The sequence below is a fragment of the Eptatretus burgeri genome, chromosome 5, assembly GCF_056783735.1.
Source record: "Eptatretus burgeri isolate ZD-2024b chromosome 5, Ebu_testis_v1, whole genome shotgun sequence".
Taxonomy (NCBI): Eukaryota; Metazoa; Chordata; class Myxini; order Myxiniformes; family Myxinidae; genus Eptatretus; species Eptatretus burgeri.
This window is the reverse complement of record NC_140965.1, coordinates 24,160,737-24,176,820: the sequence shown is the minus strand read 5'-3', so window position 1 is coordinate 24,176,820 and position 16,084 is coordinate 24,160,737. Positions and strand designations below refer to the sequence as shown.

Genomic DNA, 16,084 nt, shown 5'->3' with positions numbered 1-16,084 from the left:
TTAGCTTGGTTTCATGAAGTCGAGTTTTTGCCACGTCACATTTCAGTTTTGGCAATTGCATTTTGTGCGTTTAATCAGTCTATGTAATGAGTTATAAACTTGACCAAACATTATATATTGTCAAGGTTCCATATTTCCTCAAATATTCAGCCTCACATACAAAGTCCTGCAACGCATCATACAGTGCACTGTATAGCAATCCACTACATCATTTGAGCTTTTCATTAGTTTGTTTTTTTCGTTTTTCCTTGCCACTAATTATGTGCATGCCATCCTCTCTTCCCAAAACTCTCTCAGGTGGTGACCCAGAGATTTCCTCAAAGTAGTATTGGCGCGGTGGGAAGTGCCATGTTCCTACGTTTTATCAATCCGGCTGTTGTGTCGCCCTATGAAGCCGGGATCACCGATAGAAGACCACCTCCACGCCTTCAAAGAGGTCTTAAGCTAATGTCGAAGGTGAAGTGCACTTCACATCTCAACATATCTGGTTCCCTGCTCAGGAATATCCTTGTTTGGTTTTTCAACCCTTGACCTGCCTTGCAGATCCTACAGAGCATTGCAAATCATGTGCTGTTTACAAAAGAGGAACACATGACTCCCTTCAATGAATTTGTGAGAAGCAACTTTGAGCTGGCAAGGAGGTATGCATTTGATTTTTTTCCTCCCTGGCTTTTCCCTTTTTCTTTTCTTCATCCATGCAATCAGGAAAATGAGATGATCCTTCTCTGTGAAGACTAATTCGCTCGGATTAATGCAATGTTACCTTGAACATGTTTTCCATTTTTCCTGTTTCACTCTTTCAGGTTCTTTTTGGACATAGCTTCTGACAGCCCTGGATCAGACACCCTCAACCATACTGCTTCTTACATCAGTGACAGCAACGTCCGGTCATTGCACCGACTCCTATGGAACCACCAGGAGAAGATTGGACAGTACCTTTCCAGTAACAGGTAAATTCTATTTTTTATCTTATTTTATTTTATTTGTCCATTAGTTTTGATTCTCCAAAATCGAATCTCTGTTCATGCAAGTTTGGAACACCGGTGGGATTTGTGACACCTAAACATCAAGCTGCTCACCCTGCATGGTCTTGTGGCCTCTGTAGAAAACTTATTACCTTTACTATGATCATTCAGAATACTCTGCCAGTGCATTCCTGAAAAAGAGACTGAAATCACCAATATAACGAGGTCCCATTGTTTGGTATCAGGTCAGGTATGGGAGCATGTGCCAGAACAGCGCGTCGCTGCGTCCACTTTCCACCGGTACTCCAGGGGCCTCCGTCTGGCCATCCCCCAGACAGATGCCAGGCCCATCCCCATCTCCTTGAGATGATGGTCAACCTGCTGCAACCATGAGGCACGTGGTCGGCCCACTGGCCTCCTCCACTCATGAGACTCCCTCGCTGAGAGAATCTGGTGAGCAGGATCAGCGTCAGGAAAACGAGCCACATGTCCATACAGCCGCAGCTGACGCTCACGGACTATGCAGGTAACAAATCTCATCCGAGTCTCTCTCAGCAACCGCTCGTTGGACACAAAATCCGACCAGCGATAGCCAAGGATTCTCCGAAGAGACCTGGTACCAAAGGAATTAAGTCTCCGTCTCAGATCCTTGGTCAGAGTCCAAGTCTCGCACCCATAGAGCAAGACTGGAAGTACCAAGGACCTGAAGACTCGGACTTTCGTCCTCCCGCACAGGTACCGGCAGCGCCACACCCCATGATCCAGTGAATCCATGACTCCCCAGGCCCGACCCAGACGTCTATTGACCTCCGGCTCACAACCTGCGGAGACATGAATATCACTGCCAAGGTAAGTGAATCTATCCACGACCTCAACATCCTCACCACAAACAGACACAGACAGGACAGCAGCATCCAAGATGTCACCGAAAGCCTGGATCTTAGTTTTGACCCAAGAAATCCGTAATCCCAACGGCTCCGACTCCTCATTCAGCACCTCCAGGGCCCCCAAGAGGATGTCTAAAGTCTCCGCAAAGATGACTGCATCATCTGCAAAATCAAGGTCCGAGATCTTGACATTGCCAAACGATGCACCGCAACTTCATCTCTCCGACATCCTCCCAAAAATCCAGTCCATACAAGTGCTGAAAAGTGTGGGGGCAAGTACACATCCCTGACGAACTCCAGTAACAACTGGAAATAAGTCAGAGATGGTACCACCACACTTCACAGCACTCTCAGTACCAGAGTAGAGTTCAGACATCAGATCGATCAGTTTCGGTGGCACCCCACGAAGACCAAGAATCCTCCAGAGGACATCCCGATTCACTGAATCAAACGCTTTACAGAGATCAACATAGGCTGCAAGCAGCCCCTGCCGAAACTCTCGTCTGCATTCGGTGAGGACACGAAGTGCAAGGATACGGTCAATCGTTGACCTCTTTGGTGTAAAGCCTGACTGCTCTGGACGCTGGTGCTCAAGCAGATGGTGGCGAACCCTATCAAGAATTATCCGATCAAAGACCTTGCCCGGCACTGAGAGCAGCGTCACCCCTCGGTAGTTGTTGCAGTCTTGGCGATCACCCTTCCCTTTCCAGAGAGGGACAACAAGGCCCCTCTTCCAGTCAGTTGGGATGATGCCTGTGTTCCAGGCAGAGCACAAAACTGCATGCAACGACACGAGTGCAGCATTTCCACCAGCCTTGAGAAGTTCAGCATGGATGCCACAGATCCCTGGAGCTTTGCCCCATTTCAACTGGTTCACCGCAGCCCGTGTTTCCACAAGCGATGGTGGACCACAGTTTATTCGAGGGTCAGCAACAGGGATTGTAACACCCTTGACGTTCAACTCGACAGCTGGGGGATCAGCCTGGCACAACCGCTCAAAGTAACCGGCCCAGCGGGCCTTCACTTCAGACTCCTCTGTCAAGAGCCTACCACTCTCTGCTCGAACTGCAGTGCTCCGAGGGATGGGCTTGGATGAACGTAATGCGCGAATTCCCCTGTAAGCGGGACGAGAATCACCTGTCCACAGGTGATGCTCTACCCCCTCACAGATTCCTCGCACATAGGCCTCCTTGTCCACCCTCAGTGCATGTACAGTTTTACGCCTCAGCTCCCTGAACAGCTCAGCTCTGCCATTCAGCCTGGCCCTGCGACTCTGGTCAATGGTATCCAGTGTCCCTTGAGAGACAAAATTCTTCTTTGCCCTGCGGTGAACTCCAAGGCATCCACCGGCAACATCAAGGACGGTGGTCTTGAAGGTGCTCCACAACTCTTCAGGACCCCCCAAAGCATCCAGACCCCCCCAAGTGACTTCTTGCAAAGTCAAGGAACTTAGTGCTATTCTGGTTCATAGTTCCTGACCCATGGGGACCAACACACACCTCATAACCATCCCTATCAGTTCCAGTCGATGCATTGAAATCCCCCAAGACTAGAAGTGTATCTCGTCTGGGGCACTGATCAACCACAGACTCGAGTGTGGCGTAGAATGCATCCTTCACGGTGAGATCACTCGCCTCAGTCGGAGCATAAATAGAGACCAGGGAAATGACACCTAAGGAGTGGCGAATCCTTAATCTCATAATACGCTCGTTGACCGGTGTTACCTCAATTATCATTGGGGTCAGCTTATTGGACACAGCTACAGCAACTCCTTGGGTATCCAGTATCCATTGTTTGGTATAAATGTGTATATATATATATATATATATATATATATATATATATATATATATATATATATATATATATATATATATATATATATATATATATATATATATATATATATGGCCTCCGTATCCAAGTAACAACCACTTTGATTTGAATTCAGTAAACTCCACAATCCTGGTGTTGGCTTCATGGTTAAGGTGGCTGGCTTAATATCTTAGGATCTCTTAAGTTTGAGCCCCTGTTATGCTGTTGAAATAACACCAGGCATATGAAACAACAACAGTAAACTCCACTTGATTTTGCTGATTGAGACGAAAACATCATGAAGGATGAGATTGATACCTGCTGTGGGTAGTTGTCATCGGAGTCGTCATGTCATGTGCATATTGGACTGGAAGCACAATACGAGTTTGGCCCGGAGATAACATCATTATTGGGGGTGCAACTGCACCGCCGATGTGGCGCCCTCTGCAGGTTTGAGCAGGAATTTCAAATTTGTTCAGAGTGCCTGCGACAACTTGCCTAATCTTCATGAAAAGACACGGTTTGATTTATTTATTTATTATATTTATTGTTTTTAATGTCCTCCAACTAATGCTAGCAGATGGATCACTAACGTAATATCCAACCGAGGGACAGCGCAGCGCCCTGCCTGCAGAACACCGATCCGCCAGTTTATAGTCGGGCCAGGAATTGAACTCAAACTGGATGGCTCAACGGTAATTGCTCAGTAAAGAAAAGCAATGATGATTTGGCTTGTGTTGGGGAAAACCTATAAAATGATTCTGGCCTCCTCCAAGTCCTGCCTGGTTCACAGAGGTGTTGTGGTCAGGCAGTTTCACGATCACTTGCTGCTTGTGAGGAAGCACAAAATATAAACTTACTTTCTGAGAAGTTCAATTGAGTGAAAACAATGCAACAGAAGCAGAAGCCTCCCAGCTTTGACCCAAACAGATGATTTTCTGCTGTGACTATTGCAACTTCAAGGAATCGGTACTACTATCATTATTAAGTCTTCAAGCCCATGATTTGTTATCTTCCGTCTCACTTTCTTTTTGCCATCATTTCCCTACAAAGTTTCATTCTTGCTTGTTTTACTCATTCATCAGAGACCACAAGGCTGTAGGACGCAGACCCTTTGACAAAATGGCAACTCTTCTGGCATACTTGGGCCCCCCTGAACACAAGGCTCTTGCTGACACGCACTGGTCAAGTCTCAACCTTACCAGTTCTAAGTTTGAAGAATTTATGACAAGGTAAATGTGAGCTTCGTTTATCTAATATGCCATTTCTTTACCTGTGCTACCAAACGTGGACGGAGTTTATGTTTTCACCCCTGTTTGTTTGTCTGTCTGTCTGTGTTTGTTTGTTTCTTTGTCTTTGAGCAGGATATTCAAAAAGTTATGGACAGATTTGGATGAAACTTGCTGGGTGTGATTTTTGAAGGATGATTTTTTTTTTCGAATACATTGTCGAGGCTCGTATGAGAGCTAACACACAACGCACAACAAGGGGGTGGGAGAGGGAAGGACAAAAGAGGGGTGGATACAAGAGGGGTGGGAGAGGGAAGGATAAAACAGTGGGGAACAGGGACATTGGGAGATCTGTGGAAGGGAGAGGGATGGGGTGGGGAACATGGAATTTCCAAGATGGACACCACAGGGACTTTCAGGAAGGAAGGCAGGTAAGGCAGGGAATTCGAAGGAGGTGGGCTTGGGGTGGATTAACGGGGGTGGAAAAGATTGTGGTTTTGGATAGGGGAAGATAAGAGGTGGTGGTGAACAGCTGTTTTGAAAACTGGAGGGAATAATGGGATTGAAGAGAGTGTAGGAGTTTGTTCCAAAGGCTGGAAAAAGAGGAATGAATGAGTGAAGGTGAGCAGTGCTTTGTGATTTCAGTAGTTTAACCAGAAGGCGGTTGCTGCCAGACCTTGAGCGCCCTGCAGAAATATGGGGGTGGGGGTGGGGGGTTGAAGTTGAAACTTTGTAGTTTATATTCATGGTATAAACATATCGCAAACAGAGTAGGGCGGGCGAGTCCAGAGAGGAGACAGTAGAAGACAGAACGACCACTGACCTGCATGTGATGAGAGAGTGAGAGGCCCAAAGTCTCAGCCTCATCGTGGGAGATACCAATGATCCTAAATGCTTTGGTTTCCACAACATGAAGCTAAGAAAGGTGAGGGGCAGGAGCACCAGCCCAGAGGGGAGAGCAGTACTCCATCAGGCTGTGGGCGAAAGCTTTGTAAGTGGTCAGGAGCTCAGGTAGGCCGAGGAAGGACTTTGCATGACTGAGGATTACCAGTTGGCGACTGGCTTTGGAGGCCAGGTTGGAAATGTGGCTTTCCCAGGAAAGATCACGGCAGATAGTGAGACCCAGAAGCTTTAATGAAAGGACTTCTTCCAGAGGATTATTGAGAAAGTAGATGGGGGGGGGGGGGTGGTTCCAGGCAGACGGTCCTTTCGGAGAGGTGTAGTGAGAGTGAGATTTGTCAGGGTTGAAAGACATGTTCCATGTGTTGGACCAGCTTGTGATTTTATCCAGATCTGCAGAGAGTGAAGAGGCTGCTGCTTTCCGATCTGAGGCATGACAGATGGTACGGCAGAGGGTGGGGTCATCAGCAAAGAGTAAAAGAGGATTTTCCAAAGAGTCGGAGATCATTGATGAAAACCAGAAAAAGCACAGGGCCCAGAACACTACCTTGAGGAACTCCAGCCTGGACAGGAAGAGGGGATGAGAGAACTCCATTAAGGGCCACGCGTTGGCTGCGACAGGAGAGCAAGTCTGTGAGCCATGAGTGGAGATGACCTTGGATACCAAAGAGAGTGAGTTTGTTGAGCAGAGCAGGGTGCTAAATCATATCAAAAGGACATGATATATCGAGGGATATGGCTCTGATTTCACGTCTGGCATTGAGTACCTCCATCCATTGTTGGGAGAGCAGAAGCAGCGTATCCAGGGTAGAATGACCTGGTCTGAAACGAAATTGATGATCGGAAATCAAGCCATTGGGGAAGAGAAAGGATTTAATATCTGAAGCGATGATGGATTCCATGATCTTGCTGATGATTGAGAGCAGGCTGATTGGTCTGTAGTTGCAGGGATCTGTTTTTGCACCTTTTTGATGTGGAGCGGTAATGTTTTCTGATTTCCAAGCAGATGGCAGATGACCTTGAGCAAATGAGAGGGTGAATAGAACAGAGAGGGTGATCAAGACAGAGGAACAGGTTTTTAGGACATGTGGGCTGATGCCGTCTCGACCGGTTGCAGATTTGATTCGATTGTGGTGAAGATCTGGACCCGAATCTGGATACAAGAATTTCTTCAGTAATTCTTCACCATTGAGAAAACGAAAACGATATATATGACGATATTTCAACACAGTTATGGACAGTTGAGGATGAAACGTGGTGTATGAGTTGGGTTGGTGACAAGAGAAAGCCGATTAGATTTTGGTTTGGGTCCGGATGCAGATCCAGCCTATCGGTGGGATTCAAATTGTAAACCATTCAGCCTGGTGGAGGTGCTCTAACGAGTGCTGTTTTAGTTTTACCTTTTTTTTTGAAGCAGAGGATTACCAGTGAAAATGAATCCTTCATATTCATGGTATAAATGACAGCTGTGGTCATAATGGATAATGTCTTTGTCTTTTGTCACATCATTGTTGAAGATTACTTGTGCATTGTTGTCTGTCTCTGTCTACAGGCATCAGGTACATGAGAAAGAGGAATTCAAAGCCTTAAAGACATTGAACATATTTTACCAAGCGGGGTCTTCCCGTGTTGGCAATCCCATCTTCTACTACATCGCTCGGCGGTGAGTTACCACTGCTTGGTGTTTCTAGAGTCTGATAAATTCTGTGAAACTTTAATACTCGCATTGTAAGACATGAGCACTTATTCAGATTTTCTGCATTTATATCATTGCACATGTTTATAGATTATTTCCTGCATTTTCTTTTTCATATTTCTCAATAATCGCCTTTTTTTTCCAAACATCACAAGAAAAATAGCAACCAGAGATTGCAAACCCTCGCCAGGACTTCTTTTGAGTGGTGTATTTTAATCTGTGTTAGGGTAAATCCAATATGGCTGCCAAATCATGTGACCAATGACATCATATATGTGAACCTTTTGTTCCTCATGGACAGGCACTCATACATGTGAAGTTTTGCCACGATCTGTTCAGCCACTTCAGAGAAGAAGATTTTTGAATGTTTTTTTTTTAAAAACAATATGGCTACTGAATCATGTGACCAATGATGTCATGTATATTTTTTTCTGTGGACCATTTTATCCCGAGATGACCCTCAAAAATTTTCATACTGATTGGATGTGCTATTCTACATATGCAATTATGACATCATAATGTGGACATCTATGATGTCATTAAAAAAAATCACACTCATTCCCCATGAGGAGTACTTGCAATGTGCCAAGTTTAAATTTTTTTCTTTGGTGCAGTTTCAGAGATACAGAGGTCCAAAGTCTTTACAACAACGTTGCCACACCACATGACCTATAACGTCATAATTATCATTAAAACATTCTACATGAGTCGTCTCACCAATGGTGAAAATTTTGTCTCAATCTGACAAGGGGTTGTGGAGAAAAACACCAAAGGTCTGTGCGGACAAACAAACAAGCAGTCATAGACTGGTACTTACGAAATCGTCAACTTGACCTCTGACCTTGTCTAATAAAAGCTGTCTCTGGAGAAGGTAGCGACGCAAACCAGAAGTTTCTACGATGATTCTGTACCAAACCATCAAAAATCGAATGTTTGACCTCACTGTGACCTTGAGCGTTGAACGATTTTGACCAAAATCTAATCAGCACTAGCCAACACCCTCCTGAATCACGTGGTGTAATTTGACATTGGTAGCTTCTTCCGTTCTCGAGTTATCGTGCCGACAAACAAACAAACAAACAAACAAACAGAAACGGAAGTCATCAATATACTTACGAAATCTAAAGATTTTGTAAGTAACAAACGGACCCAAATGCAATGCCCTCTCCGAAACCTTCAGCGAGGGCAACAAGGGTTTGACCTCCCTCACTCTCACTATTACAAATGTAACGAGGCTTTCTCGTTACCTGATGACTCGTCTAGTGTAATTGTGTCATCATTGATTGGCAAGTCTCAGTTGGGTGATCACAGTGTCTTACATTATGTTTCCTGTGAACATCTATTTACAAGGTGTTGCATACTTTTTTCTTTGTTTTTCTTGTGTACCTAGTCGAGGCTTGTGGAAGAGCTAGTGCTAGTATACTGAATGGATCGGGACGCAACAGGACAAAAAGACCAGCAGAGAGAGGGGGGGAGGCGGGGGGGGGGGGAAACACCAACAGTCGAGCTTTAGGCCGAGACATTGGAAGACAGTCAAACAATGGGTGTGGGGAGGAATGTGGGGCAGGATAGGATGCACGGTGACAACAAGATGGATACTGAAGGGAACTCTCAGGAGGGAAAACTGGAAATTTGGGAGTAGGGATTGGAGTTAACAAGGGTAGAAAATATCATGGCTTTGGATTGGGGACGATCTAAGATGGTGGTGAACAGCTGTCTTGAAGACCTGAAGGGAAGAATGAGATTGAAGAGAATGTGAAAGTTGATTCCACAGTTGGGGAAAAAAAAGAGGAAAGAATGAGTGGAGGTGAGCAGTGACCCTGGATTTGGGTCGTTTAACCAGAAGGGGGTTGATGGTGGACACTTTGTGAGCCATGCAGAAACATGGGGATGGGGAGGGGGGAGGGGGGTCAAAGCAAGGAAAGACCAGAGGGTGGGTGCAAGACCAGAAAGGAGGTGGTGGAAGACAGAGTGACCACCAACCTGTCTGCGATGGGAAAGTGATAGACCCACAGACTCATCTTCATCATGGGATAGTCCAATAATCTTGAAGGCCTTGGTCACCATGGCGTCAAGCTGAGCAAGATGTGAGGCAAGGGAGCCAGCCCAGAGGGGATAGTAGTACTCTATCAAGTTGTGGATGAAGGCTGACATGGAATAAACTTCAATTTTCACTCAGGTTTAGCATACAAAAGAGAATCTTTTATATGTGATCATGGATAAAGTACAAAGAATACAATCAATGAACTTCTCTAAAGTAAGTGCTCAAATCCAGCTCTTTTATACCCAATCAGGGACAAGTGGGGCTTCAGAGGGTAAGAAATAACTGTGGTCAGCCTTTGTTTTGGAAAAATTGCTTGCTCAAGGTTTCAAATCTGGGGTGAAATTTGGGGCCGGCAAATAGGAAAGGAAAAGGTATGGAGCAAAGTTAGACAAGATAAAGTACCAAGTGGTCCAAGCAAAGTTGAACTAAGGTCAGCCAATGAGAGAAAAGCAGAAACAATTACTCATGGTCCAAAGAGGAGAAAACAGGCTTTCAGCAGTACTAAAGTTCAAACAACTGCCCAGAGTGACCATATTCCTGAGCTCCTGCATATTCCTAGCGTTGACAAGGCTAAACAGTGCATTCCTCAGATTCCCATTGGCCCTCAACGGTGGCACAGGTTGCTTTGATGCCCTCTTACACACAAAGCCATGTTCTTATATATTTTAAAGTTGTGAGTTAAATCAGAATGTGTAAAAGGTTACATCAATCATATTGTACTTAATGCATTTAAGTTTCCCTGGAACTTGTTTGACATTTCCAGGTAATTACATCGTCTTAGTTACTTTACCTACTACATAGCAAATTGATATCACGAAAGCAAATATATGTTTTACAGAAAGGCAAATGTAGCAGAGGACATGGATAAATATGTTTCCAATGGAATCCTCTCAACGATAGCATATGACATACGTTTAGTATATTTTGTCTTGTGGGCAGAATGCCTTTGTTATCAGACCTGTTACAACTTTTAATGTTTTACGGAAAAGATGCTTTAAGAGTAAAACCACTTCCACATGGCCTTATAGGTGGATAAGAGTTCAGGTTTGCCAAGGAAGGACGTTGTACAATGGTGGATGCCCAGTCGGCAGCTGGCTTTGGAGGCCAACTTTGAAATGTGGTTTGCTCAAGAACGATCATGGCTGTAAGTGAGACTCAAGAGTTTAAATCACAAAACCACCTCAAAAGGATTGTTAAGAAAGTAGATCGAAGGGTTTGCCAGACGGTCTTTTTGGAGAGAGATAGTGAGTGTGAGATTTGTCGGGATTGAACGACATTCCAAGTGTTTAACCATCTTGCTATTTTGTCAGGGTTTGAAGAGAGGGAAGAGGCTGCAGCCTACCTGTCTGAAGGATCATGGAGGGATGTTGTGGCAGAGGGTGGAATTGTCAGCAAATAGATAGAGGAATTTCCAGAGAGTCAAAGAGATCATTTATGAAGATCAGAAATAGGACTGAGCCCAGAACATCAGCCTTGGGGTGCTTCAGCCTTTACAGGGAGAGGAAATGAAAGAATTCCGTTGAGTGCTACACGTTGGCTATGGGGGTAGAGGAAGTCAGTAAGCCATGTGTGGAGTTGGCCTTGGATGCCATAGACAGAAAGTTGGAGAGTCAGGCAGGATGCTAGGTATGGGAGCATGTACCAGAGCAGCACGTCGTTGCGTCCACTTTCCTCCGGTGCTCCAGGGGCCTCCGTCTGGCCATCCCCCAGGCAGATGCCTGGCCCATCCCCATCTCCTTGAGATGCCGATCAACCTGCTGAAACCACGAGGTACGTGGTCGGCCCATTGGCCTCCTCCACGCACGAGACTCTCTCGCTTAGAGAATCTGGTGAGCAGGATCAGCGTCAGGAAAACAAGCCCCATGTCCATACAGCCGTAGCTGACGTTCACGGACTATGCAGGTGACAAATCTCATTTGAGTCTCTCTCAGCAACCGCTCGTTGGACACAACATCCGACCAGTGATAGCCGAGGATTCTCCGAAGAGATCTGGTGCCAAAGGAATTAAGTCTCCGTCTCAGATCCCTGGTCAGAGTCCAAGTCTCACATCCATAGAGCACAAAGGATGCTAGACTGTATGAAAAGCACGAGATATGTCCAGAGAGACGGCCCTGATCTCATGTCTGACATTGAGGGCATCCGTCCATTGTTGGGTGAGTAGAAGCAGCATGTCCAAGGTGGAGTAACCTGGTCTGAAACCAAATTGGTGATATGAGATTATGTTGTTGGAGAAAAGGAAATATTTCATATCATCTGCGATGATGGATTCCATGACCTTGCTGATGATTGGAAGTAAGCTGATGGGGCTGTAGTTAAGGGAATCAGGTTTTGCACCATTTTATCTAATGCAGTGATGCAAGATGTCCCAGGACAAATTATAAGAGCAGAGTGGATGTGCAAGAGCAGCAAAGCAGGTTTTGAGGACACATGGGCTGATTATTCCTGGTGTTGGCTTAATGGTTAGGGTGGTGGGCTTGGGATTTTCGGATCCTGAGTTCAAATCCCACTCAGCTGTTGAATTAAAACCAGGTAGGGTTGATTCTGCCTGTCATCCTTCCTAGGTCGGGAAAATGAGTGCCAGCTTGCTGGTATCCCATGTCAGAGTGGCGACCCATCCAGTATTGTCCCAATAGTCAAGGAGACTGCTTCGGCAGCACTAATTCTCTGTACAGAGTATGGTCCCAATGGATGGATGGATGGGCCGATTCTGTCCGGTCCAATTGCAGAGTCATAGTTGAGAGTTGAAAGAACCTTCTACACCTTCTCAAGTGCAAAATACACAGAGTCCAGGAGCAGTTGGGTACGACAGGAAGGATGCGTATCAAGATTGAGGGGTTGGGGACACAGGATTTCGAAACTTTGGAACACAAGATGATCGGAGTTGGCTGTGGTGCCATTTGAAGAGAGGGAAGGGATGGAAGTGAAGCATAACCAAAGACAGACTTAGCAAACCAATGACCCTTTCTCTCTCTCTCCAACCTCAAGAAGTACATTCTTGAGGTTGGACAGGTGTTGTTTTCTGGCTCTCCTGAGAGTGAACACACACTTGGTTTGAACTTTTTGGAATGCACTGATATTGCCTTTGGTCAAATTATCCTTCCAGTAAGATAAGGCAAGTTGTTTCAGAGCAACTGCCTCACCATAGAATTCAGTGCATCATGGGTGGGAAGAAGGGTAAGATAATTCAAAATGAGGTGTGATTAATCTGTGCATGAGAGAGAGCATAGATTTCTGAAGAAGAATTCCCAACTGCACGTGAAAAGGCTGAATGCATAAACTCGGTGTTTGCATCGAAATCTTGTGTCGATAACCCATCGCTTTCTGTACCCACCTTACCCAGTCGCACCCAACTGTCCCTGAACTCTGTGTCCTTTTCTCCTGACAAGGTGGAGAGCTTGCTATCAAACCTCAACTCAGATTCTACAACTGGTCCAGACGGCATCACCTCATGTGTCCTAAAAACCTGCTCCTCTGCACTTGCTCACCCTCTCTCTCTTCTATTCACCCTCTCATTTGCTCAAGGTCATCTGCCATCTGCTTGGAAATCAGCAAACATCACTGCCCTGCATAAAAAGGTGCAAAAACAGATCCCTGCAACTACAGACCTATCAGCCTTCTCCCAATCATCAGCAAGGTTATGGAATCCATCATCACTTCAGAAATTAAATCCTTCCTCTTCTCCAATGGATTGATTTCCTATCATCAATTTGGTTTCAGACCAGGTCAATCTACACTGGATATGCTGCTTCTGCTCTCCCAACAATGGATGGAGGTCCTCAATGCCGGACATGAAATCAGAGCCATATCCCTAGACATATTGTTGTGGAGCCGGGTGTCGGCGGCGAGCATGACCGCTAGGTGGAGCAGTAAAGTCGGCTCCACCAAACACCCAAAATTTAGATCGTGCTCCTCGGAGAACTCCGAAAGGTACGGGTCCCTTACAGGACCGTGAATCGCCAATACTTCGGCCGCGTGGAATAGGGTTAACTGCCAACTTCAATATACCTAAGTATCCACGTGGCAAAGCTACCGGGGAATTCACACCCTCGGCAGGCCTCGAGCGGAACGAGCCGTTATCGTGCTCGAACCGTGCGTAACCTGAGTGGATGGTTACAAAGACCCGTCAGTCCAAATGCACAATTTACCGTTTCCCAATTTCCCAACACGCACCGTGCTAAGCCAATGAAAGAAACGCAGAAACGAGCTGGAACATTTAACAAGGGATTTATTTATAATGGTGGGAAGGGACACACAAAGAGCAGAGTTATCACGACTAAGCAAGGCAAATAATGTACAACAAAAAGCACTTTACAATTCTACTTGACAAGACAGGCCCGCACACAGACACACACACCCAAAGAAAAGAGATGGACCCTCCGGGTCTTTCTTCGGCTCTCCAGCCGAGGAGGATAGTTCGGCTGGGAGTCAGGATGGCTGGCTACCTGGCCGCGAGCGCGCGGCTGGTCGTCCACCCCTTCCCGGAGCTCTGGTCGCCAAAGGACGGACCAGGGCAGCCGAATCCAGAGGAGGTGAGACGAGGTGATCTCCCATGTTGAGTTGGTCTATCGCTTGTTGTACTGCGTCGGACGAGATGCCTCGGATGCGTGGGGTGCAGCCAGACGCAGACCAGACTGAAGACGCGCTCGGGCACACGGGACCAATCTCCTGTCGCTCGACCCGACCACCACACTCTTTCTCTTCAGGAGGGAGGGGCCTATTTTCCTGTCCACTCGCCTCTTGATTGGTCGGACCCATTGCGCGATTCCCTGGCCGTCTCCCATTGGACAGGCCCACGGTAGGCGGGGCAACTCCCATCCTTCTGGGTGGAGTCCCGATCAGAGGCGTTTGTAGCTCCGCCCACCTCCTCACCTCCGGCCACGTGCGTAATGGCGATGGTGTTGTGTCGGAAACGGGGTGGGTGAGATGCCCACTCCTTGCCGATTGGCCAAAGAGGGACGCCATGCCTATGTTAGATTCCGCACATGCGTGCACTTGCTTGCGAGTGCGTGAAGAATGTCGCGAGCAGAGTGTTGTTGTGTGAAAGTGAAGATGTAAAAAATCCTATCTATAAAATAACCCACAGCGCACGTACACTTAATTCCCATTAGACACAGGGGATGGATTCCAACGAGAAACACATACTTACTGATATAACTGATCTATAGGGACTCTGGCTGTTGTGTGCTCATGGCTTCCAGATTCGCAACAATATCGTGTGCTTTTGACACGGTCTGGCACCCGTGCCCTACTCACCAAACTCTCTTCCTTTGGAATCCAAGGCCATCTCCACTCATGGCTCGCAGACTTCCTCTCCTGTCGCCGTCAACGTGTGGCCCTAAATGGAGTTCTTTCATCCTCTCTTCCTGTCAAAGCTGGAGTTCCTCAAGGGAGCGTTCTGGGCCCTGTTCTTTTTCTGGTTTTCATCAATGATCTCTCTGACTCTCTGGAAAATCCTCTTTATCTCTTTGCTGATGACTCCACCCTCTGCCATACCATCTGTCATCCCTCAGACTGGCAAGCAGCAGCTTCTTCACTCACTGCAGATCTGGGTAAAATCACAAACTGGTTCAACATGTGGAACATGTCTTTCAATCCAGACAAATCTCACACTCTCACTATGTCTCTCTGAAAGGACCGTTTGGCAAACCCGCCCCATCCACTTTCTCAACAATCCTCTGAAAGAAGTCCTTTCTTTCAAGCTTCTGGGTCTCACTATCTGCCGTGATCTTTCCTGGGAAAGCCACATTTCCAACCTGGCCTCCAAAGCCAGTCGCCAACTGGGAATCCTCCATCGTGCAATGTCCTTCCTCGGCCCACCTGAGCTCCTGACCACTTACAAAGCTTTCATCTGCAGCCTGATGGAGTATTGCTTTTTTCTCTGGGCTGGTGCTCCTGCCTCTCACCTTTCTCGGCTTCACGCTGTGGAAACCAATGCACTTCGGATCATTGGCATCTTCAGCGATGAGGCTGTCTTTGGACCTCTCACTCTCTCACCGCAGGCAGGTTGATGCTCTTTCTGTCTTTTACCGTCTCCTCTCCGGTCTCACCTCCCCTGCTGTGTCTGCGATTTGTCCCCACCATATTTCCGCAGGGTGCTCAAGGTCCGCCAACAATCCCCTTCTGGTAAAACTACCAAAATCACGAATCACTGCTCACCTTCACTCTTTTTTTCCCGCCTTTGGAATAAACTCCCTCACTCTGTTCAACCCCATTCTTCCCTCCAGGCCTTCAAAACAGCTGTTCACCACCACCTCTTATTGTCCCCCGTCCAAATCCTCGATCTTTTATACCCCCGCTAATCCACCCCAAACCCACCTCCTTCAAATTCCCTGCTTTCCTTCCTGAAAGTCCCTGTAATGTCCATCTTGCATACCCCTTGTTCCCCGCCCCATCCCTCTCCCTTCCACAGATCTCCATATGTCTCTGTTCTCCACTGTTTTGGCCTTCCCACTCCTGCCCCTCTTGTCTCATGCACCCCTTGCTGTACGTTGTGTGTTCGCTCTCATACGAGCCTCGAGAAGGTATACAAAAAAAAAAAACCATGGGTT

At 46.7% G+C, this 16,084-nt stretch overlaps 1 protein-coding gene and 1 long non-coding RNA gene across 10 annotated transcripts in view; one reads left to right on the top strand and one right to left on the bottom strand.

The window, feature by feature from the left end:
* Positions 1-16,084, bottom strand: part of LOC147026073 (uncharacterized) — a 390,674-nt gene that overhangs the window by 181,940 nt on the left and 192,650 nt on the right. The gene's annotated exons all lie outside the window — the stretch shown is intronic.
* Positions 1-16,084, top strand: part of NF1 (neurofibromin 1) — a 244,393-nt gene that overhangs the window by 172,123 nt on the left and 56,186 nt on the right. For all 9 annotated transcript variants that reach the window (XR_015058106.1, XR_015058105.1, XM_085881092.1 and 6 more), the window contains 5 exons: positions 298-456; positions 544-641; positions 804-950; positions 4,753-4,899; positions 7,349-7,459. Coding sequence is in view for 7 of the 9 variants with exons in the window: in XM_085881092.1 (XP_085737218.1) it covers positions 298-456; positions 544-641; positions 804-950; positions 4,753-4,899; positions 7,349-7,459 (662 nt within the window). In the remaining 2 variants the exon portion in view is untranslated. The remainder of the gene's footprint in view (positions 1-297; positions 457-543; positions 642-803; positions 951-4,752; positions 4,900-7,348; positions 7,460-16,084) is intronic.